This window comes from Agelaius phoeniceus, chromosome 24 (assembly GCF_051311805.1).
Source record: "Agelaius phoeniceus isolate bAgePho1 chromosome 24, bAgePho1.hap1, whole genome shotgun sequence".
In the NCBI taxonomy this organism is placed as follows: Eukaryota; Metazoa; Chordata; class Aves; order Passeriformes; family Icteridae; genus Agelaius; species Agelaius phoeniceus.
Window position 1 is genome coordinate 4,354,808 of NC_135288.1, and position 24,612 is coordinate 4,379,419.

General features: G+C 41.7%; 1 protein-coding gene across 8 annotated transcripts; it reads right to left on the minus strand.

Annotated features, from left to right (window-relative positions):
- Positions 1-273: 273 nt before the first annotated feature.
- Positions 274-24,507, minus strand: PER3 (period circadian regulator 3). Of its 8 annotated transcripts, none has more exons than XM_054648027.2 (21): positions 24,192-24,505; positions 22,961-23,112; positions 22,280-22,395; positions 21,270-21,471; positions 20,175-20,223; positions 18,316-18,458; positions 17,893-17,971; positions 17,202-17,308; positions 16,804-16,960; positions 15,846-15,951; positions 15,332-15,457; positions 14,672-14,798; positions 13,460-13,601; positions 12,725-12,852; positions 12,072-12,275; positions 11,205-11,456; positions 9,964-10,700; positions 8,694-8,859; positions 7,953-8,130; positions 7,166-7,316; positions 274-4,119 (listed from the first exon to the last, which is right to left on the minus strand). In XM_054648027.2, the coding sequence occupies exons 1-21, from the start codon at positions 24,377-24,379 to the stop codon at positions 4,024-4,026; spliced, it is 3,606 nt and encodes a 1,201-aa protein (XP_054504002.2). In that variant the 5' UTR covers positions 24,380-24,505; the 3' UTR covers positions 274-4,023. The 8 variants fall into 8 exon arrangements, 6 of the variants coding, with proteins under 6 accessions (XP_054504002.2, XP_054504001.2, XP_054503999.2 ...); XM_054648026.2 differs by having other exon boundaries at positions 7,953-8,133; positions 24,192-24,504; XM_054648024.2 differs by having other exon boundaries at positions 15,846-15,975; positions 24,192-24,504.
- Positions 24,508-24,612: the final 105 nt, after the last annotated feature.

Genomic DNA, 24,612 nt, shown 5'->3' on the forward strand with positions numbered 1-24,612 from the left:
AAATACAGATACAATATTTCACACACAAAAAGTCCTTACCCATGTGGGATGCAGTCAGAAAACAAAGAGCATATCCTGGAGTTGGTAAGGTGGAGTGTGACTGAAAAAAACAAACAACTACAGAACCCCTCAACAAAACAGCATCAATGGCCACAACATGGCCATTTTCACTGTACCCCCAACCCATGTACAAGCAAAAAAGGTATTGAGGGTTCTGCTAAAAGTATATTTTCTACACATTGCCAAGAGCAAAATAAACACACATTTGAACAGTTGTTTGCAGCATATTTTTCAGGTTTATTTATAAAATCAGATGCTCCTTTAAAGTGTACAGTTAAAATCACAACTGTAAATTCAACCACAGCTGAATATTGTTTCAATAAAATACTCCTACCAACTGATGTAAAAATTCATTCAATTGTGATTCAAAACTGGATTCAGCTGGAAGATAAACTTACCAATACATTATTCATTCAGCAAGTATCTACCACACTGTAAAAATACATGAGGGTCCCTTCTGTTCATAGCAATGCCATGAAAATATCTGCACAACAACTCATCTTTTAAAAACATAATTCTACATTTATGAATACAACAACAACAACAAAAAAAAATCGCCAGTGAAATCCTCTGAGGGTTTCCAAACTGCTGACACCCCCACAGGGGGCAGTAACTGCATCAGTGCTGTACCAGCATGTTTTCCCTCTGACCACTAAATAAGTGATTTTTCCAAGCAGCTCTAAACTGTCTGCAACATTTTGCCAGGCAAAACAAAGCCACAGAAACAAAACAGCAGGTGCAAATCCAGCTGCAACACTCCCTCCACTGGCCTTTCTGATCAGAAGTGCATCTTGCTGTGATCACTCCAGCACACTACAGAGACTGAAAGATGAGTACAAGCTGAAGTAAAAACTGCCAGTTCCTGAAAACTTATGGAAATGAGGTCAAAGGCTTGATAAGGCATTTCATTGCAAGATGAAGTTGTGGTTCTAGCAGGGTAAAGAGTGCCTTGGGAAAGTTTGGGGTTTCTTTATCCTAAGGGGATAAAACCTGCTGATTTTGCAGCCAAGACTGTGATTTTTGGGCAAATAATTGTCTTATCATCACACAGGGCACTGATTGATCTGTTCATTCCTCTTACATTGTTCTCCTACACCATAATTTTTTCCATAACCCAGGAAATGTGCAGCCCCAGAGAAGGGATCCTGCACCTAAGATTTAGCCAGGATTACAAACTTGGAATTCAAATTCCTAGGCACATGAATTTTCATTATATATGGCCAGAGGGTCTGTGGTATTCACAGCAATTAAAAAACTCTCTGGGCTGTTGCTCAGTGATTCTACTGGGCACAAATTCACAGCAGCAGGTGGTACAAGAAGGGTTAACATCCTTAAACAAGAAACACAGGTAACATGATCAGGTTTCTACCTACAGAATCTTGATCACTTGTAGCAAAGACAGCACAGGATACAGCAAGTGAAGACTCCCAGATTTTACTCCTGAATTTGGAATAAACTGTGGGTATGCAGCTTTGTGTCTCTGCCTCTTTTTATACAGCTGGGATAATAACAGTCATCTTTTTGACATGTTCATGGACCTATGGATCAAAAGCATTATTCAAGTGTTAGGTACATATTGCCATTCTCCTGAACTGTCTCACTGTTTTACAAGAGATGACATAACATGTCTGCCTGCTAAGACATTGCAAATCAGCTCATTTTCATACTTGGGAAATGAACAAAACTTTCAAACTCAGGAAATAAAAATAATGTACACAAAAGAGTCTACTGTTATCATAACTTTCTTTCTGGCTTAGGGTTCCAAGCAATTTTGAAGGAGACAGCTGTCCTTACCTGAAATATTCAATTTAATCTATTTCACTAAATCTCAAAATGCATTGAAGCAATCATTTTAATTTAAGCACAGCTAAGTAGAATGAATTCTAGTGAATAAGTCTAATTTGACAGATAAGTTAATTAAGAAGCTTCCCAATCAAGAAAGAACCCTTACACAAAGTATCTGATCACGTTTTAGAGCAAATATTTTAGGCAGTGTGCTTATAAAGCAGATTAGCACGTTAGGAAAATGCTGTAAAAAGACTAGGAAAGGTGTAAGATATTGCCCACATCTTCCTACTTGAATACATGACCTGCTACATGTAAACACCTACTGAAGTCTCTTATTTCAAGAGGTGTTTGAAATTTGAACACAAGCAGTACTGAGGATGTGTGGACCTCTGCTGATTTACAACACGAGAAAAAAAACAAGCTGAAAACTCTGAAAGACAAAGAAACGCAGCTTAAGAATAAATAGAAACCAACAGGTATAAACAGAGCAGGCAAAAACACTGAAAAAAAACCCAAATCCAGAAAAAGAACTCTGCCTGAGTCAAATTAGCCTTGAAAACTCAAAATTCTGTAAAAATAACTTTCCTTAAAATAAACTTTAACAAGAAAGATTGTCACTGGATTGACTTTTACAAGTAAAGAAACCTTTAGATAAATATATTTTTCCTTCAATGACCTGCAGATCACAGTATTTTACTTGAAGCTTACCAGTAACTGAAATAAGAGAAATGAAAATATTTCACACAGCAGCAAAAGGACTACACAGAACAAAAGGGTAAATAACATGTTACATTCTTAAACTCTTTGCTGAGAAAGCTAAGGTGATTAATAACATCACAAGGAAAATCTGATTACATCCAGCCTTTGATAAACAGAGGGGAAATCAGACAAAATTTACAAGGTTTTCAGCCAAGCATGTCCTGTTTGAAGAGCACTTTGAGACAATAATAAGAACAAGTCCTTTTACATACTGGCAGTGGTTACCATGTTCTGAACTACAAACTCCTTTTGCATCCATGGATTTCAACAGCCAGAGATTCCATTACAATGAAAGAGGTTAAATCTTATGCAGGAAGTCAACAGTGCTAAGAAATAATGAATATGTGGTTTGATGCTCAAGTTTAGCTCCACAACATGTGAGTTTTGAAAGCAGAAATGAAATGAATTCTTTTTGGTTTTGGCATCACCACAACAAAAACAAATCAGAGAAACTGCTTAAATAATTTCCTATTTGTTATGTCTGGATTCAACTCCTCTAACCACTCAACAAGAAAACATTAAGATACAAACCCACCTTTTATCTTAGATTACATGTAACTACTTTAATTGATAACTACTTGCCTTGAGAGAGAAAATCTTCCATGGGTCTGTTTTTAAAAAGCAGAGCCTGTGGATTGATACTTTTGGGTTGGTTGGGGTTTTTTAATTGCTGTATGTAATTCAATCTCTGGTGTACTTGCAAACCAGTTATCCTTAATTAATTTATATATCTGTCTTGATAAACACAGCTTTAAAATCAAAAGCTGTAAAACAACTTGACTCCAAAACACACATCACAAAAACATAGGGAATAATTTGCTTTTTTCCACTTCAGTTTACTTCTTTTCAATGGGCACAAGCTGGCAAAAGGCATTTAATGTAGAATAACCCAGCCAGTTCCAGCTGCTCTTCAAAAAGCTCACTGGATTCTCAAACCAGCTACATCCATTTCAGAGCCTCAGAATATTTGGATCTTTAGTTTAGACCTTTAAATATTGAACAAAAATGAAGAGTACTGTAGCTGGGCTTCAATACATCCACCTTGCAGAGTAAACATGCTCTGATCAGTAGGTTCATCACCACAGGTTGTTAAACACTGCATCTTTTCACACTTACTTGCTAACTTCAAAAGAACAAACACCCAAACCAAAAAAATCTTTGTGTTTTGCTCATCATTGAGCAGTTAAAGGTTACAAACATAACCCATTCCATGAGGTCAGAAAGTGAAAGAGCCTCCCACTGAAAGATTGTCCTCAGAGTCATGCCAGGAGTGGAGGGGTGGAGGAGGGAGATGGAATTGCATGTGTGACTGCTCATGTTGGTAAGAGGCGGCCATGGAGATCATGGAGCAAAGCCAGAGGAGGGAACAGGGTGGCAATGGCACCCAGCAGTGGCACTGGCACAGGGCTGATGTCCTCAGTGTGGCAGGTCTGGAGGTGGCTCTCCCTTGTTCTCCATGCTGTCATCAGCAGCCTCACAGCTTCCTTCCCTGCTGTCACACGTAACACAGCCCTTTGGAAAGGAGCAAGAAATAGAAATTTAAACTCTTTTTATGAGTATATTTCAAAGGGTCAAATCCTATGGAATGATACATTGCAATCTCTTGAAACCTCTCACCAGCGGGGTGAGACCTCTCTAAAAGCAGAGATTAATTATACACCTGCCATTGACCTTGCTTCAGAGACCAGTTAATTTGGTTAGTGGAACATGCAGCTCTACCTTGGGAAAAAAAAGGCATGTGACTTTCTTCTTGAATTTCTTCTTTTGGAGAAATTTCTTCTGAAATGATAGACTTTATCATTCTCCTGAATGATAAGGTCCTCTTCTTGAATTTGAAGACCTTATCATTCAGCTTTATAAGCAAGCTCCTTATCGAAGATTTGGACTGCAGCCTGAACAGCAACAACACTGACTAACATAAACAGCTGAAATGCCTGAGTGCATTGATATTTTACTTGTTCTTGATATTGATATTTTCCTGTTCTTCTGTTGAGAAACTATGTTTCGATATTGTACTATTTTGTACAATATTGAAACAAACTCTCCAAACAGAAGTTCTGTATTTCTTGCTGCTGTCAGAAGCCTGGTTGTATTTGCACAATCACAATCTGCACTAGAAAACACAACTTCCTGCTTAGGAACAGTTTCAGAACCTTAGACAGAAAATAGTGATATTTGCATACCAATGCATTTCCGAACATCTGAGGTTATAAACATTCAACAGAATTTTCTACACAATCACTGGACCTAATTTTGCTATCTGAACCAAACACAGAGTTCTTAACTCGGTCCCCTCTGGGAGCCTCTCAGGAACCCTGGGCCAGTCCCGAGTCGGCAGACACCAGGGGGCAGCCCCGACACGGCCGAGAGCGGGGAGACACTCACTGTGTGTGCCCCGAGGGTATGAGGGCACCTGGGCTCGGGGGAGACACTGTGTGTGTGTGCCCTGAGGGTGCTGAGGGCACCTGGGCTGGGGGGAGACACTCTCTGTGTGTGCCCCGAGGGTGCTGAGGGCACCTGGGCTGGGGGGAGACACTCTCTGTGCCCTGAGGGTACTGAGGGCACCTGGGCTGGGGGGAGACACTCTCTGTGTGTGCCCCGAGGGTGCTGAGGGCACCTGGCCCAGAGGGGAGACACTCTCTGTGCCCCGAGGGTACTGAGGGCACCTGGGCTGGGGGCAGACACTCTCTGTGTGTGCCCTGAGGATGCTGAGGGCACCTGGGCTGGGGGGAGACACTGTCTGTGCCCCGAGGGTGCTGAGGGCACCTGGGCTGGAGGGGAGACACCCTCTGTGTGTGCCCCGAGGGTGCTGAGGGCACCTGGGCTGGGGGCAGACACTCTCTGTGTGTGCCCTGAGGATGCTGAGGGCACCTGGGCTGGGGGGAGACACTGTCTGTGCCCCGAGGGTGCTGAGGGCACCTGGGCTGGAGGGGAGACACCCTCTGTGTGTGCCCCGAGGGTACTGAGGGCACCTGGGCTGGGGGCAGACACTCTCTGTGTGTGCCCTGAGGATGCTGAGGGCACCTGGGCTGGGGGGAGACACTGTCTGTGCCCCGAGGGTGCTGAGGGCACCTGGGCTGGAGGGGAGACACCCTCTGTGTGTGCCCCGAGGGTGCTGAGGGCACCTGGGCTGGGGGGAGACACTCTCTGTGCCCCGAGGGTACTGAGGGCACCTGGGCTGGGGGGAGACACTCTCTGTGTGTGCCCCAAGGGTACTGAGGGCACCTGGGCTGGGGGCAGACACTCTGTGTGTGCCCCGAGGGTACTGAGGGCACCTGGGCTGGGGGCAGACACTCTCTGTGTGTGCCCCGAGGGTACTGAGGGCACCTGGGCTGGGCACCCATGCAGCACAAGAGACACCAGAGACATCGGTAGAAGATAAAGGGCCGACTCTTAGCAGGGTTAATCCAAGGTTTTATTGGGAGTCCCAAAGGAGCTCCTGCACCTCAGGGGCCCTCCTGCTGAGAGCCCCAGGAGATGTGCCAAGGTTACATTTAAAGGGAGGTGGAAACCAAACGTAGAGAACATTTTACCAACTAATAAGTGACCCTAAGGGATGGATACTGGGGGATGGACATTTAGGACAGTGTATGGGGCAAGGCTTGGGGGGCTGACCCCTGGCCTCTGGACAATCACTCGATGACTTGGACCAAAACTTCTGCATGGAGGGGATGGGATCTGAGTGATTGACAGAGAGCCAGGGTGGGGGTTTGGGGATGATCTCATCCCAGGAGAGGGATAAGACAGGTTAAGGGAGGGGGTACAGTTTGGGATAAACCATTTGGGAAAAATATGGGAGTACAAAACAAAACTACTTCAAAGTATTACAAAATATAAAAACACACTACAACACTTAACCACAACAGGACAAAAGTTATCAATGAGGTATTAGAGAAACAAAGACTAGTTTTCTAGTTTTGTTCCATAGCCAAGGACATACATGTCTCAGTTTTTCTTCTCTAAGAATAAATACCACATCTCAGAACACCACATTTCACAATCCCAGTCCAACATGCAGTACTAAAACAGACAAGAGATTTTTCTGGTACAGAAGTGCATTAACACAGCCTTAAAATTTTCTGTACAACTCAACACTGAAGCTCTAAGTCTTTGTGGGAATAGATCTGTCTTGCCATTCTCCATAGTACCTGGGAGCCCTTTAAACTGATTAAGACATTCTCTAACACACATCAAGGCAAACCAGAAGCAGTTTAGCAGAGTGCCCAAGAGTTGTACCAGCTAAAATAATGAAGTATAAGATTGAATGAATACACCTACAAAAAACTGGCTATTTTCTTACAATACACCTGGACCCTCCTCTGCGACTGAGCATTCTTCAGCTTCCTGAAAACATCTGATCTAATTTTTACTGATATCCCAGCATTACATGCTATTCAATTATAGCAACAATTTTATAAGAAAAAGAGCAAAGGACTTAATACCAAGAGAAAAAACCAACTCTAGATGCCTTACAGGAGATCATGGCACTGTAGGGTGGCCCTGGCTGGAAATGCCTGGGCTGGCCAAGGCAGGAGGGACCTGCAGCTCCTTTCCTCACCTGGGTGCTGATTTGCAGGGGCACAGTCTGGGTCCTGATCCACGAGTGCACCTCTGCAAGCTCCTTCTTCTGCCCATCTGTGAACCAAGGCTGCTGCTTCTGCATGACTGCCAGCTTCTCCAGATCCTGCTTTAGAACTTCCTCTTTGATTCTGCAGGGAAGAGACACCTGTGAGCACAGCTGTGCTACACAAGCAAGGCAGGCACTGATATTGTGAGAGTCTCTACACCACAATCCATGGCCGAAGCCCAGACAGCATCAGCTGCTGAAAGGGAACTGTACTTCATACCTTATTTGCTTTGTAAGGTTGCTTTCAACACTGGGCTCACATTCTGGGATTTGCTTGCTGTTGGTTTTGTTGGAAGTTTTTGGTAATGGTGTGGATTTTTTTTGTTTTATGGCTTTATGTGATGCTTTTAAAAATCTGGAATCCAATTACAAATTATATATATATATATAAAAGCTAATTACAAGCAACTTGCAAATAACCTGTAGTTTTACCCCTTTATGCATTCAAAGTACAGGACAATAATATTAATTGTCCTGTACCAATCCCATTAATACTTCAGCAAAAAAGATTACATGTTACCTTATTTTAATAGACAGGGGAATGTGAAAAAGGTAGACAAAAGTAAGCAAATAGCCAGGCCTAAACTGCACAAAAAAAATCTAAGACACCTTCTTGAAGTTTCATTGGTAGGTGTGCTGTTTCCACAGTCTCACTTTAATCCTATAGTTCCATGCACAATTCCAATCTACATGTCAGAAATTGTTGATGTTTTCCAACCTGTTTGGCATTTGGTAATTCATTAGAAATCTCTCAGGTGTGTGATCCATCTTCACCCAGGCTGACTCATGCTTCGATTTATAAGCTGTCCCTTTTTCTTCTGCTTCCTGATTCTCCTCTTCTTTGGAAGCTCCAGAAGAATAATTACTGGCAAAATACTTGCTGCTTTTCCCACTACCTGCTGAGAATGACCATTAAAAAAAAAAAAAAAAAGGCAGATGCCTGGAAAATCCCAGTAATTCAGCACAAGTACACCACCCCCAGTGAATTCTTGCAAGCTAATTCTGTAATACAAACACAGGTATTCCCCAATGATTGCTCTAGCAATTACTACCTATTGAGAATTCAAAGATAAAATGCATTGACTCAAATTATTCAAGATCTTCAAAGCTCTTTTCACTTTTCTCAAAATTAATTGGCTCAACTTCTCTGCTTCTGAGAGGTCCTGCTCTGGGCAGATTCGCCTTTGGCCAAGTAAGATGTAAAGTAGTATCTAATGCAGACAAAAGTGATAATGAGAAAAATGAAGAGTGACTTCCAGGTTAAAGGAACAGCTTCTTAGACTCACATTTCCAACTAGAGTGACTGAAACAAACTTGGCTTCAAGCACTGAAAGGTGATGAGAAGTAAAGGCCATGGATTTTCTTACATGGATTTCCCATCCCCACTACAGTATCCTGCTATTAATTCTATGTTAGCAACCCAACTAGCACCAAATACCTAAATCTTGGGCCTCCCTACCTGTGCCATGACCAGAAGTCTCGTTGAAGCTAGAGCCTAAAGAACCAGATAAAGCTGATCCACTGCCTGATGCTGCTGAGCCTGAACCCAACTGTGAGTCCTTGTACAACGAGCAGTCAGGAAATTCAAGAGCAGCAGTTTTACCATTATCTTCTGGATCATTATCCTGGAGACAAAAAGCAGATCCAACATATCCACAGAAGTTACATTTAAGTATGCAAAAGGAAACTCATGCAGTTATTGCATTTGTCACATGTTGACCAAGTTCTCCTATCAATTCAACAGGTTTGGAGGTTTTAGCTCTGAAAATGAGTGGTGGTTTAGAACTCAGGATAACACTCTTCATGGGTGAAAATCAACAAGCATCTGAACTCTAGTTTACTGGTTTCTGCTGTAGATCCTTCCCCAATTTGTCAGGATATTGTATGGATGCACAGAGTTAACAATTTCTGCTGACAAGAGAGGAGTCAGTTCCCTTCACATCCTGTTGGATGGCATGAAGCAGCCACACACATCAAGCAAAGGTGCACTACAGGGAAAATGGGAGTCTTCCCCTGATTCACTATGCGAAGCAACTGCTTCAGCAGCTCCAGGTACACCAGCTCCCCTTTCAGGACCCTACCCTGCAGTTTCAGCTGCTCCAGCCTTTCCAGCCCAATCTGGATTCAGGAGGCAACATTTTTTTCCTTGCCTGCAGAGCTCAGATTCCTGCCTCAGTTTACCGCGGAAGTTGGAGAGGCCTTTTCTATGCCCATGTATGGAAACCGACCCACACGGATCCCTGTTCTTCTTTCATTAGCTGCATCCCTGGGAGACAGAGGGAGTAATTAGAAAAATATCTTCCCTTTGTTTTGGTTCTCCACAGAGACTGTGGGACTGGGTGAAAAAGGATGCAAATTGCGCAGCACTAACCGAGTTCCACATGCATAAAAAGCCCCAAACCCCAAATTCTAGCTGACAGTTCCATTGAAAAGGCTGCTGCCAGAATGCTCAGCAGAAGCAGCTTGTGGCAGCCTAGACCAGAAGATCTCACATTTCTGTCATTTACTAAGTGCCCACACTGTACTGGTACAAGTTCCCATAAGCACAAGTATAAACTGCTTTCTCCACCTCCTGTGCTATTCATGACCTGCAGCCTACATAGCACAGCCAACAGAAAAAGCAGCTGACAAAATCTGTGTCCCTGACACACAGATCATCACCACTGGTTTGGTGACAGAACACTGTGAAAGTCACTTTCTCCTCTACCTGAAAAACCTTTGTTACTTACGTGTTTATCTTCTGCATGTGGCTTAACATCAGCACTAATGGAAAGCTCCATAGGTTTTGGCAGCTCTTCTTGAAGCAAATTCAGCTGAAGTGGGGAGCTGCTCCTTGAACTGCTCAGCAGCAGGGCCTGGTCACACTGGCCCTCTTGCTGGTCCTCCACAGATGAGTGAGGAGAGGCTGGAAAGGGCTGATCCACAGAGCATGGTGCTACAGGTGATGGAGCACAAGGAGGGGGTGCTGGAGGTAACGTGGTGCATGGATATGAAGAGGGGGGATAAACACACTGAGGGCCAGGGAGAAACACATGTTGAGGCATCTGAGCACACATGGGGAAACCCTGAAAAAATACAGCCATAAATGTGCCTATGTTTGGGGGATAAAAGACTGGGTATGACTGTGGTCCACAGCACAGCTGTGATGAGGACATGGACTGGGGTTGTGATGAGCGAAGGGCAAGCTGCTCTCCTCCAGAAGAGGCTGGAAAAGCAGACACTGGATTCAAATAGGCAGGAAATCCCACAGGAGGATGGACATTCAGACTGGAGGAGCTCAGATAGGACACTTCTGAGGGAGAGAACAACTGTTTCTGATTTGTTCTCTTCTCACATGGAAGACTATTTCTATTTTTACTAGAAGAGTGGCTATCTGAGCACTGTCTCTGAGGTTTCTGGCGCTTGAATTTTCCATGTTTTCCTTTTTTACAGTTAGCTGGGCTCATCTGCTTTGAAGGGGAATCACCTGAGGAAGAAAAATACACATATTCACTGAAATGAGAGAACCAGGAAAAAAGAGGAAAAAAAAGAAAAACAGCCAGATAAATGAGTATGGCTTAGCCAGAGAGCTGACTTTCCTCTGGATAATTCTTCCAGAAACCAGTGATGGATTTGCTGACATATCTACAGTATTTTTCTTCATGTCATCAATTTTCTTATCGATCACTTTGGCTTATCCCAATCAGATCTTTTACATTCTTTCAAGAGCAGGCAACAAACTACCTGGGATTTGCAGGCTTTATTGCAATAACTATCTGCTTTGTGAAAAGTCTAAGATAGCAAGACCCAAGACTGAGCAGACTTTCTGCGTGGGCAATGCTGCTATCAAATCTTGGCAATCCAAAGGAAGCATTCTGTAAGCAGCCACAATAAGACACTGACAATTATACAAAGGAGAACCAGACTTCATGGTCAGGTTGGTCTTTTTAAATCACCTAACAATTCTTTATTTCTCAAAGCTGCTGCCTACCTTGGCCATAGGAATGTCTGTTGTTACTTCCACTTCCTTGTTGAAGGTAAGTCCTAAACGGAGAGAGCAAGACCCTCTGTCTGAACTTGTCAACGTAGTTCTGCTCCTCCTTTTGAGTGTGGGCTGACAATGTCTCTTTTGTTAGCCCAACTGGCTTGAAGTCCTCAGGCAGCACTGTAAGACTCTGAGCATTCACAGGAGGCAGCTCAATTTGTTCACTTCCAACAGCAGCATCCTCCATTGTAGTCACTTCTTTGAAGGGGGAAGAAAACAAATCACTCTCTGCTCTGCCCTTCTGGTGTCAGCTACCACAAAACCCAGAGTGTTAAACAGAAAATCTCATCTGAGCTACTGAGCAAAGGCATGGGGAAAAACACCCTTTCAACTCAAATATAGTAAAACTAACATCAACTGAGCAAATTCCTTTGCATGGTCTGGAAAACTTCAAATTCACTTTGAAGTTAGAGGCATGTCTTTCTTCATATTTTCTTAGTAAAATAGCAGCTACATACTTTTTTTTTTTTTGCATCTTTCTGCATTAAAATGAAGTGACATTGGCCCCACAGTAATTTTTGAATATTTATCCTCAATGGCCAAAAGCACATTGTTGTGTTTCAGGCATATACAATGAAGTTCAAGGGGAAAGCAAACAGTGTAGTCTGTTAAAGCTATTTTACTAAAACACCATAAAAAACCTCCAGGCTCGAGTTTTTCTTCACAGCACCCTGAGAAGTACTTGAATATTTCACAATTCACAATCATTGAGGATGTATCTTAAATGAACAAAACTTTCTCACCGTGTACTTCAGGCTGGAAACATTGTGTAAATTGAAATATCAGTCAGTGTTTTGTGAGTGTGAACAGTACCTGATTCAGGGTGTGGGACATGCACTATAGTGCTGCTGTAGCTGCACTGGCTGGTGACAGATATGACACTTGGAGCCTTGTTGGACAGGGTCAGGTCTGCCAGAGGAGCTCCCACCATGCCTGAAGTTGTCTGGTCTTTCAGCGTCTCTTCCAGACCAGCAGATATTGGCGTGTGGGACTCAACTGCTGACAGCATAGCAGTATCTATTGGCAAATGACAAAGTTTCTACATGGAATTCCATTCCAAGCACTGTGCTCCCAATTCATCAAGTCTCACTGGTTCAGAAATAACCAGTAACTATGCAAACTATTAAATAAGACAGTTTTATATACTAAAAAAAGTATTTACATGCCAGTGCAATGTCAGCACATACTAAATGTGGCATAAACTGAGTGAGCAACAGAAGGTTCATTTAACAACAACAACAAACAAGAGTTCTTTTGATGCATTCAAAGACTTAACATTTTAGCTTATGTTTAACTGGGAGATCTAGGCAATTTAGGCAAATATTTACTAAATATTTACTAAAATACTGTTAGCAACACAACAGTTTGAAAAGTGGACAAACTCTGGAACACACAAAAGTGACATATAAAAAAATTCCAATCAGTTTTTGTGGTTCTAATATGATGGTCAGTACACTTTGTGTTACCTTCCAATGCCCTGACTTCCTGCTGACTTTGCTGGACTTGTTTGTCATCTTCTGAAGATGACGATGATGTATTTGCAGAAGATTTACATTTCCTTTTCAATGCTGGAATACTGCAGCTCTCTAGATATCTGAAATGAAAGCATATCACAGGAAGCTCTCTCTACTTTGGGGGGTGTTTTTCTCCATTTGGAGAGACAAACATTTGAACAATCCAAACTGGAGATCCAGAGGTTGTTAACTAGTATTTTAAATTCACTGCAGGAAGTGCTGGACACGTATCTGCTTTCCAAGGAGTATTTTAAATAAAATCTATCACTCTTTGAAGGGGGAAAAAAAAGAAAAAAGAAAGAAGATTACATTATCCACTGGGTTAAGAAATACTGACATTTTATAAATTATATCAACTTTCTGTTTTATATGGATGTTCTCACAGTGTGTAATGAGAAGACACAGACATATTAGGATCATCAAAATTCACTTAAATTCATATTGCACCAATGACAGATGTCAACAAATAGTTACAAACAGAATCTTAGGTCCTAAACTTTTCATTACTGTGTAATTCAGATTGGGCAATCCAACCCAATGCTCAGAGAGGCAGAAAACTTTACAAACAATCCCAAATTTATCTCACAACTCAGATGCCAGTTTAAGGCCAATGCAAACTGCTTGGATATTTACTTTCTACCAATTAATCTTAAACTTGTATCACTAAAATTTTTCATAGTTTCATACCTGATGATACTATCAACACAATTGATCTGCTGATAGGAAGGAACATGTGGAGTCTTCTTTGGATCATCATAAAATGCATTGCCTGGTTCTGTGCCATCCCCTCTCAGAGTCTGAAGAAAACAGGAAGCAGGGTGCCTCTTCCCTGGAACAGAGAAAGCCTTTAAATATTCCTGTCAAGGGCATCTAAACACTACCCTCACACAGATATATATATATATATTTATTTATTTTTATATATATATACACACACACACACACAGAGGTAACTATTGGAATCCACATAATGATACAAGGACCTGTGGCCTATGACAGCATAGCTCCCATTATGAAGTTATTCTGCATTTTTATCTCTATTTATATGTTTTGAGGCACAGGAAGAAGAGGGAGAAAGATGCCTGAAAAAAGCCAACCCCCCCCCCCCTTAAACATCCATTCAAAAAAGCAAACACAAAGAAAACAGCATATAAAACCCCCTGCATTTAAGTTGCAAATAAAGCCACAATTAACATTACTCTTCTTTCAATTTATACATCACAGAATCCAACCCATTATTTAACAGTAATTCACAATTTTGTAGACCATGAATACACTGGCCAGAGTCCTATTAATATTGACAGTACAGTCCTCTAGGACAACACCAGCAGTTAACTTTACCAGAGAGTATCACAGAGCAGAATGCTTTAATACAGATTCCTTTGATATTTGAGGGAACATCCAGGTTTCTCTATACATTTGTGCTACATACAAACTGCTAATTATGTGCATTAATATAACATTAAGCCTCAGTAACTAAATCCCTGCTTCAGTGGGAAGTAAGGCCATATTGTCCAGCCCATGATCGTTTCTAGGAGCTCACATATGAGTAACCAAGGGGAGCTTCTACACTACTTGCTACAAGCACATGTGCATTTTCACTAGAAAATATTAAAGTATAAAAAAGAAGTTTGTTAACCTAGAAAGAGACAGATATGTTCCTCCACATTTCAAGGAGGAGTTAAAAAGTTATTGCATCTGCTGAGGTTATTTTTAGAGATGTGTTGGGGGGAGGGTGGGGAGCTTATGTCTGGGTTTTAAACAAAACAAACCTCGTGTCTAAGCCATGCTAAAAAAGGCTATCTAAAGTTCTCCAGTGTAACACCAGGTAGCCAAACTCATGGCTACAGATCTACAGGAGTTCATGTTACCTTAAGGATCATAACTACATTAACTTACCCCCCAAAACTTCTGAGCCCACAGCCTGCTCATTTGCATTCTGTGGCTTGCTCCTTGATGCAATGTACAGCTGCTGCCCCAGGTTCTTTATTCTGTTGACATCTGCACAAACTTGTTGCAATGTCATCTTGAGACACACAAAAAATGCAAAGTCAGAATAAAATGAGCACAAAGAGGCCACAGGAGCTGACTTGGGTATTTGTATTCTTCAAATTGAAAGGGAGCAGACTATCAACCTAAGCCTGGTATCTATCGGTATTTGTAAGCTTAATTAATCCAATTATCATGGTTAATTTAAGCAAATTAACTATGATAAAGCTCAAACAGCCTCAGCATTTGAATGTTTTAATACCCATGCCAAGCACTGAACGTGAGAATAAGCTGATGACTTATTCATCAGGAGCCTCACAAGGAAATAAGGTATTTGCAATGCTTGTTTTAGGACAGCACTACTTCCACTCTCTTCCACAGTAGTGAGCAAAATTAAGAGCAAAACCCAAAAGCCAGCACTCTGTAATTAACCAATTTAGCCTGAACATGGCTTTATTCTTCCCATGTCAGTAAAATTCATGATGAGAATTTTACATGTACACAGTAAACATTTTAATTTTTACAGGTGTAGTTTCACTATTCTGCAGGCAGTGACACATTTAGACTTACTGGTTCCTGTGTTTCCTCTGCACAGTTCCCATTGGAGTCACTTGAAGATGCTATGCTGATGTAGTGCTCATAAGAACCACTGCTTCCAAGACTTCCATAACCACTGGAAACATTGCTGTGAACTGGCTGTATGAGAGGAAAAAAAATTTAAAAATCATCCTCTGAGAGAACAAAGTGAAGGAAACAACATACTTTGCAACACAGACCTTCAAATAAACAAAGACAATCAAGTGAAAAGTCAGTATCTGTCTGGGCTCTACCACTTGCTTATGAAGAATTCTTACCATGTTTCAAACTGTTTCAAGATGCAGATTTAACTTTCAACATAAAGACTTGGCAAAAAAGTTAAACTGATTTTTTTTTTTGTAATGAGGTGGGCCTGCATTTATGTAGAAATTTCCTTTCAGACCTCTTAAAAGACCATCCTCAAAACAGCCCACTAATCAGACTCAAGTTTCTTTAGCCTTCACTTAAAAGGCCAGCCTGTGTTCTGAAATTCTTTTGCCTTCTTTACCTGCAGAAGCAGTTTGTAAATTTGTCCTTGCAATTCTCTTATCTCTTTCTCCACGCTGCTGGTTTCTTTACTTCTTGGGGCAAAGACATCTTCATTCAGAGGGCTTCTGGAGAGAGCCAACAGCATTTCACTGTTCATTTTCATTTGATGAAGAAAAGATAGCTACAAACACTTAGAACAGATTCTTAATTGATTTTTGATTATTTTGACTGTTCTGCTGAGTCAACACAGAGGAATGTCATCTGTCCCCAGAGCTGCTCTGAGCAGGGAAGCTCCAAGGAAGCCAATACAGCAGCAGAAACACCAGTTAAAGCTGACATCACCCCTCTGTCTCCTTCACTCAGAAGGCAAACTCATACCCTGTAAAATCTTGTATAAAAGATCACTTTGCAAAGTCAGAAGGCCATTCACAAAAGCCATTTTCTCTAAGAGAAATCAGGTAAGAAGGCAGACAATCACATTTTCAAATTTCCTGAAAACTTAGGAGAAACATCAGAAAAAATAACTTATATGTTCAATACTAAATGCATTTTAAAAAGATATTGCTTGGTAAATATTTAAATGCTGTATCAAGTAAATATGCCAAAAGGCGGCCAATTATTGGGTTTTTCTGGCGAGCATGAATTAATTTTCGATAATTATTTGTTAAAGTGATTAATTTTATGCTGCTTTTTAGCTTTGACTCATCTAAAACTGGCACTTTAATTTGGACATCAACTATATGCAAAAACCTGCTAAAATAAAAAGGTAGCTTTGCCTTTGACTTCAAAGTAATTCACTTATTTTCACACTTAAACAAGACTAATGCTGTTCTAAAGGAATGGTGTGAAGACAGATGCAAGGCTGTTGTCACATCAGCAAGAGCAAATTATGTCCCTAGTTCAGTACTTAGACTGTTTTATTTTGCAGAGTAATCAATGAAAAGTTCTTTATTTGATCAATTCCACAACTGACTTACGTGCGGACTTTGTGGCGGCCAATGATGAACACAACTTTCCTGCTCCAAGGATTCACAAAACTGGACCAGCTGGTGTCCAGTATGACATAATCCCCATTTTGAGTACAAAATCTAATAGGTAAATGCTCAAAAGGGGGCTGGCCAGCAAATTTCAGTACTGGAAGAAAAACATAATCAAGAAAGAAGGTTTAGCTTACATTGTGACAGTAGTGCAAGCACAAACATGACTGGGGTTCTTAGAATTTTGGGATTGAATTCACTTTGATCTCAAACTGACTGCATGAGTTAATTAGTTAATTTTTATCTAGATTGCAGATCAGTCACATGTCAAGCAACATGATAAAGGAATGACAAAGAATCATAAAACCAACAGAAATTCCTCTAAAAGCAGCTCTTACTTTTCCGGTGAATAGTGATCATCAAAGGACGATCTTCCGGGTGCAAATACATCAGTATGGATGTTCCAATTAAATCCTGAGGTAAGTAACCCAACAAAGGCACTGCTCTGAAAGCCAGACATGATCACAGGTTATAAGAACATTTTGACTATTCCCATCCTTAACCCTTTGCTGATCAGTGAAGTGCCCATGCACAATCTACAGTGAAATCAACTAAAGCACCAGAACATTTCCCAACCCATCCCATAATCCTGCACTGTAATACTGACACATAAATACCAATGACAAACATTTCTGTGCCTGGAGATTTAACAGATATTCACATTTGCAGGCAGTTTTGTTTACATGCCATGGGAAAAGAAATGTATCTTGAAGACAATGGGTCATAGGCACATTATCAGTAATTATGCTCATTTTCCACTGTTGATGCTACCACAGCTCCCTATTGCCCTGGATAAGGAAAAGTGATTGCAGTTCTGTTTAATATGTGTTTTAAACTAACAAAAGAGATTACATCTGTGGAGTGTGAAATGCTTTCCATGAGTGGACTAACACAAAGGTGTTTGGTTTCATTACATATTGCCAGCTGCACAGTACAACTACTTTACTTGGGTCTCCAGCTGCATCACTTAATTATTTTTTCTACCTCTCCATAAATACCTCACAGGTCTTAAAAACTCAAATCTCTCACCTGTCATCTATGTCCAGAAAAACACATCCAGGGGTGTGTGTGGTGGTGAATATTCTTTTATCCATAGGAATTCGAGGAGCTAATAGAAACAAAATATGCACTAAGACAGAAAACTTGGGCATTTACTGGTTCCTAAACTTTATAATTGTTTGCTGCTTTCTAACCAGTAACTCATAGAAACATTACATATTTTTAGGTACTACAGACTTCTCCCAAAAATAAAAATAACAAGTAGAAGTGAAATGCTTTGGAGCCTGGCAAAGGCAGCACAGATATTCTGGATTTGCATGCATGCACACACAAGCTACAACTTACACAGGTGAGACTACCCAAGCACAGGCTCTAAACAAAGGAAAAAGACTTTCATACACTGCATTTTTCTGTTAGCTTGGATATTTTTCCTACTGGAAGCTCCTGACTTGCCTTCATATCCAGAGTGGATTTTCTCAGCCAAAGCCAAGCAGCAGGACTCTGCATCCACATGGACAGAAGTGCACACGTGCACCAAGTATGGGGTGATTCTGAAGGGGTAACAACGTGCTTCTTGTTCTTGATCCTTCCCACCCCTGAGGAAAAGCAAAAGGGATTAACACCATGCTTTCCAGGCTCTCATACTGTGTGCCAGGGTTAGAGCCCTGCCCAGAGAAGTTATGCTGAGCACAAACCCAAATAATCAGCTCCTGTGCACACTCCTTTGAGATCCAAGGGCAACACACTCAGCAACACTGAAGTCAAGTAGATGTTTTGTCTCCAACACTTACATTCAGAGACTGTTTAGAAATATTCCTATTCTAATGGTTAAAGATTACCTTTTAATTCCCAGGTCTATCTACAAAACCCACTCATTCAGTTTTGTGCTCTCCTTCAAGCTAAACAGTTCTTTTTCTGCTTGTTGTTTATTCTGTACCATTTTTAGGAAAAAAGAAATTCAATGATCTGTCTCCTTCAAGGTTAGTTTCCATAAAGCTATGTAAGAAAGATGCTCCAGACTTGGTGCATTGTTGTTCTTTGATATCTTCCATAAGAATTTGTCTTCCTAGAATGTTTTTGAACTGCAGCAGCACACAACATTCTTGATGACATCTTAACCACAGCTTTGCAACAGCTGTGGTAACAATTTGCACTTTCTATTGCAAGTGCTTTTCCACCTGTTATAATTTCAATATTGTACCCAGCTCTTACAGAAAGAACTGAGTTACATTTTTGAAGATTATCATTTACACTGAAAGTTACTTTCTTATTGCACACTTAGTTTTCTAAAATGTTTCTAGAGAGAAGCAAGTAAAGCGAGTGTCATAAAAACTACTTCTGACACTTCTGTCTTTGGGAAAACAAAAGATACAAATGGAAATTGGATACAGCAGAAGTCTAACTCATAAAAAACCATTTTCTCACTTAAGCCTAGAGTGTGTGCTTGTGAAAAAATATTTTTACTCATAAAGCCAACATAATCAAAAAGATCTGTTACATAAGGGAAGCAGAGACAGATGTTGTACAAAATCATGGAGAAAAACTGTTATAAAATGTTTATATATCCAAGGAACAGCTCCCTAACAATGCTATCTGTCCTGCTATATTCATTTCAGGTACCCTTACACAATTCAAGAGACAAAGGTGGTTTAAGAGCTAATGTTGTTGAAACACATGAATGAATCAATGATCAACTGAAAGATGGAGTAAGTGTCCTATCTGCTCAGAAGCAAACAGTTCTTACTGAAATCCAGAGATCACCTGAGTCTGGGACAGAACTGCACTGAAGATTGAAAGCCAATCTCAATTTTTTTCCTTTTTTAGCTCTAAGATTAGTCAGGTACTAAGCAACAAACAGCATTCACAGCAAGTCAGGCTTCACAAGCCTCAGGAGTCAGGCTTCACAGTGGGACTTAGGTGACTTGAGTTCCCATTAAGGCTTCTGCCCCAATCTCTCAGCAATCTTAATCTCAAAACACTTTTTGCCTCCACTCTCAAACAGTAAAAGGGGGGGTGGAGGGGCAGCAATTTTTCACAAGACCATTCTCCTGCATGGCAGTACTTAAGGAAACCAATAGGTCCAGGAGAAAAACGTATAAACAGTTTTCCTTCTGTCCCAGTGCAGGTTTATGCATCACTCTGGGCAAGATGGTCAAAATGTTCTACTGGATGACAACATTAACCACAGAAAGCCCATTTTGTAATGGAGTTTCATGAGCTCACACTGGTCAGCTATAACAATAGAACAGTTTCTGCTAGTACTGTACCCCTTGTCAGCCTTCACAAAAATAAAATTGTAACAATGCACTCACCTGATCCTGCAGAAAAAGGATTTCACTTGGGCATATTCATATGGAGAAGCTAATAAGATGAACACATTGGAAGTATCAGTTAATACCCTTAAAAAGGTCACACCTCTCAGAACTGTGTTAAACTCTGCATTCTCCAGACTTTCTGAGCAAGACTGAAGTTTCACAACCTACTCTTTATTAGCTACTGAATTGTCTGTTCAACAGTCTGCTCCCACCTCAAATGTTATCTCTCCTTTCTCTAAGAGTGAGAGTCCACTCACTCTTAGAGAAATCACTGACCTGGAACTAAATTCACAGGAAATGTATATTAAAAAAAAAAAAGGAAACAAACAAATCAACCAACCAATCAACACACCAAAAAAAAAAACTTTCTGCAGTGCATCACTGGGAAAAGGAAAGGTGCTCTCTCCTGGCTTTATGAGCCAAGTACCAAAACTATATACAGGCAAGAAAGCCACAACTCCACTGGGGTGCCACTGCTCTGCTGGGTAGGCACATCACTGGCATCCAAGTTGTGGAATCCCTGGCATTCAAAACCTCCAGATGTCTCAGATTCTTTGATACCAAGGACTTTGGACTTCTCAGAACTGATGCCAGAACAGTCCCATGCCAAGGTGGGCCAAAGACACAGCCTTGGCTTGCAAGCTACATTTGAACTGCTCACAAATAACACAGGACTCAAAAGTCTCAGTTTAGACACATCCAGCACTAAATAGCAAATCAGCTTAAAACTTGGGTTTGATGAGCTGTGAGTGGACCATAAACACAAAGCACCTAAGCAACCATGAAGTGTAGATTAAACAACTTTAAGCTCACAATCAGACTTATTTTCTTTTCAAAAATCAGCAGTATTTGGAATGAGTAAGATGATACATGAAACAATGCAGTATGTGCCTTTTATTTACCCCAAGTAAGAGTTAAGTCTTCAGGAGATTAGCTAGGACTGGTCCCACAGCCACTCCAGTTCTCAAAGTGAAAAGGAACAAATGAGGCTGATGCACATTGGTAGCACAAGCATCTAAAATAACTACTCTGCCCTCATTCTGCAAAGACAGGAAGACACACAGAGCATTTACAAGCATTGCCATGTCCCACCTGTTTGACTTTCCATGTTCCAAAGGGGCAGGTGAGACTGGTCAGTGTGAGTGTAGAACACACTGACATCCTGAGGGACAAGCAGCTCCACAAACCGGGAGGAGTCCAACACTTTCTTCTTACAGTTCAGAATAGAGGCTGCCTGCTCAGAAATGTGCACTATGCGTCCAGAGAGCAAAGAAAATACAGCCACAAACGTGTCCTGGAAACCAAACATTAAAGGCAATCATTGCCTGAAACACAGCAGTGAAAATGTAAGGATAAAAAGGAAAACAACCCCAAAACAAACAAACCTACCAAGCCCAAAGCACCACACACCACAACCCCAAAGGTTCAAAGCTATGTTGGGTAGTGTGTGATCCACTAAACTCTCCAGTGCTGCAGCAGTGTACTCAAGATTTACAAATGCTAATAAGACTGCATTAGTCTCCTCAAAACAGATTAATGCTTGTCTTTGCTCTGAATGACTGCTTATCACTCCACACACTCCTCCACAAATTTCAGAGGATTCACCACAATTCCACACACAAAAACATTCTGAGAGCTTTCCAATATTTTTTTGTATTTTTGATACATCATCCAACAGTACTGAATTTCAAGAAACACTTCTTTGTAAAGCAGAGTCAGAAAGCATAACATCTATTGCAAAACATGAAAAAAATTAAATGCAGAGTACAAATAGAAACAAAAAGTCCCTCAGAAATATGAATCTGATTGGTTTTAAATCCTTCTCTGTCTCAAGAGATTACTCTGCTGTAAATGAATTCTCAAACAGCTATTTGTTGCTTCTGGCCAAAAAAAAAAAAATTAGTATTTCTGCACTCACTATTGTGGGGTACTGACACAGCAGAGATAAGATGTAATCTTGATTTATCTCAAAAAACTTGAAGGTCTGTCTGGGTAAAATTTAAAGGCCTTTCAATTTTACACATTGTATTTCTACAGAACAATGTTAGGAGACTATATTTAGTGAAATTGAATGAACTCCTTGAGTGTGCCTGAATTCTTACAGTGTTTTTTGGAGTGTGTTCAGATGCAACTGCCACCAGCTCTTCTATGCTGTATGTCACCACATCTGCCTGAAACACTCTTCGGTCATTCAGAGCCTGGAAAAAGTCATTGTTTGCTAATTGGAAAAAAAAAAAAAAACAAACAGAAAAAGCAAAACAAACACAAGGAAGTCAGTAAGGAGACTACTTTGAAAATATTTCTTACAGCCCTTGTACTTTTGTCATCTTTTTGGTGAAGTCCAAGGTGGGATGAGAAGGTCTGTGTAGTGACAAAGGGAAAAGGAATACTGATTATACTACTGGAGTAACCTCGTTTTGTTACAGAATACAAGCATGAAGAAGCAGTACAATTTTAGCTACTTAGTTCTGTGGGAAAACACAAACTAACCAATAACTTTTCAAAGTAGGATGGGAATATCATTTTCTTAATATACATAAAAAGTTACTACAAGTCCCTCTTAGCTATGGGACTCTGAAGAAAAGAAAAGCAGTAGAGGGTATCTCAACAGAAGAGATAACACTGTTGCTTAACAACAAAAAAAAAAACTGGCAACAAAGCCACAGTGCTTCAGAAAGTCACCTGTTTGCAGGATAACCGGAATGCATTCTTTTAATCCTACTTGTTGCCAGACACATCTATGCAAACCATGCTGCTGCTGTCCAGGTTTTCTCCACACGTACCTTGGACCTGCTGGACACACTGCAAGGCGTAGTTGAGAGCACTGATGGTGCTGGGCTTGTTAGAACTCCTTTTCTCCTCAGGCAAACACCTTTTCATTTCTTGGATCATCATCATCATATCTCTGTGAGACTGGCTCCAATTCAGCTGCTCGCTGTGAAACACAGGTTAAACTTCACCAGAGAACTCTGGTGTCGATTTTTTTACTACTACCCAATTAAAATTACTCTCTAAATCAACATTTTATGGGAATGGCTGCAGAGTCATGTAACATCCAGGAATGTCCTAATGCTCATTCACTAAATTTTCTGCTATATCTTTCTCACTTCCTTGCAATTGAAGTTTTTCTCCTCTACCTTCCTCTTTCCCAACTCCAGTGTCATGGATGGCAAAGTCACATTGAAACCACTCAGCTTGTTAAGATGCCTAGCAACTAAAAAGAAGATGATGTTTACTCTGGATTTTCTAAATAACACAGGTATTAAAATAATTAATAAATGCTGATTCTTGATCTCTCTAAGGTTTTTGAGCCTTGAAGGCTGTCCCTGGTTATAAGCATCTCAAGGAACCATGAGGTCCTCAAAATACACCTGATGCAAAGATTTCATGCCTCGTGACTTCAGAGTCTTCGTCATACTTTGTAACTGTTGACTTCAACAGCTGCAGAACGGTTAACAGATAAAATCTCCCTCTCCTTACATTCACTAATTTCACGGACTAAAAGACAAGCAGTGAATATCCTCAAATCACAGATTCTAATCCTACAGATGAGATACGAATCCCATTTTTTTAGTAACTCATTTCCAGTAGACAGTATCATTAGTACCGTACTCTTACTATAGAAATCATTACATAAGTGTAAGTATTGCGTGGTAACTTCACAAGCCTGTCCAACGCTGCATACATTAGAGCTCTTTAACTCTTTTTTAGATTAAAAAAATTAATTACTGAATTTCCGAACTCTCACGAAAAATGTTATTTCAGTAATAACAGTAATTCTGTTTTGGTACTGCTAAACAGACTTTAGCTGAAGTACACATCCAAGCTCCCCGAGGGTCGCTGACGGCTTAGCCGCTCCCAGGAGGCGGCACAGCTCACCGGAGCCCGAGCAGCTCCCGCTCACCGCACCTGCCCACGGCCCGTGACCGCCGAGCCCCGCAGCCACCGGGCCCGAGCAGCGCCCGGCCCCCGCTCCGCACGCCGAGCACCCACCCCCGCTCTCTGCCCGGGTACCTGTTGGTTTTCTTGCTGCCGGACTCGGGGCTGTGCAGCTCGGTCCCGCCGGGGCCGCTTCCCGCGCACGCCGCGCACCGAGCGCCCGCAGCCCCCCCGGGCGCCGCCGCCGCCTCCCGGCCGGCCCCAGCCCAGGCTCGGGCCGCGCCGTGCTCCGCGCTGCCGCCTCGGCGCTCGCTCGCGTCCATCGCGGATCCGCTGAGCGCCACAGCACGGGGGGCATCGGCTGCCGCGGCACCGGGGCACGGCCGGACCCTCGGCCTGCGCTGCAGGCAGAGCACGCGCCGCCTCACGGGACGGTGGGAGGAGCGGCGCCCCCCCCGCCGCTCCCCACCGAGCCGAGTGGGCACCGGGGCCGGCTCCGCGCTCCCGCGCTGCTCCCCGCCGCGCGCCCCCTCAGCTCGCAGCTGCCCAGCGCCAA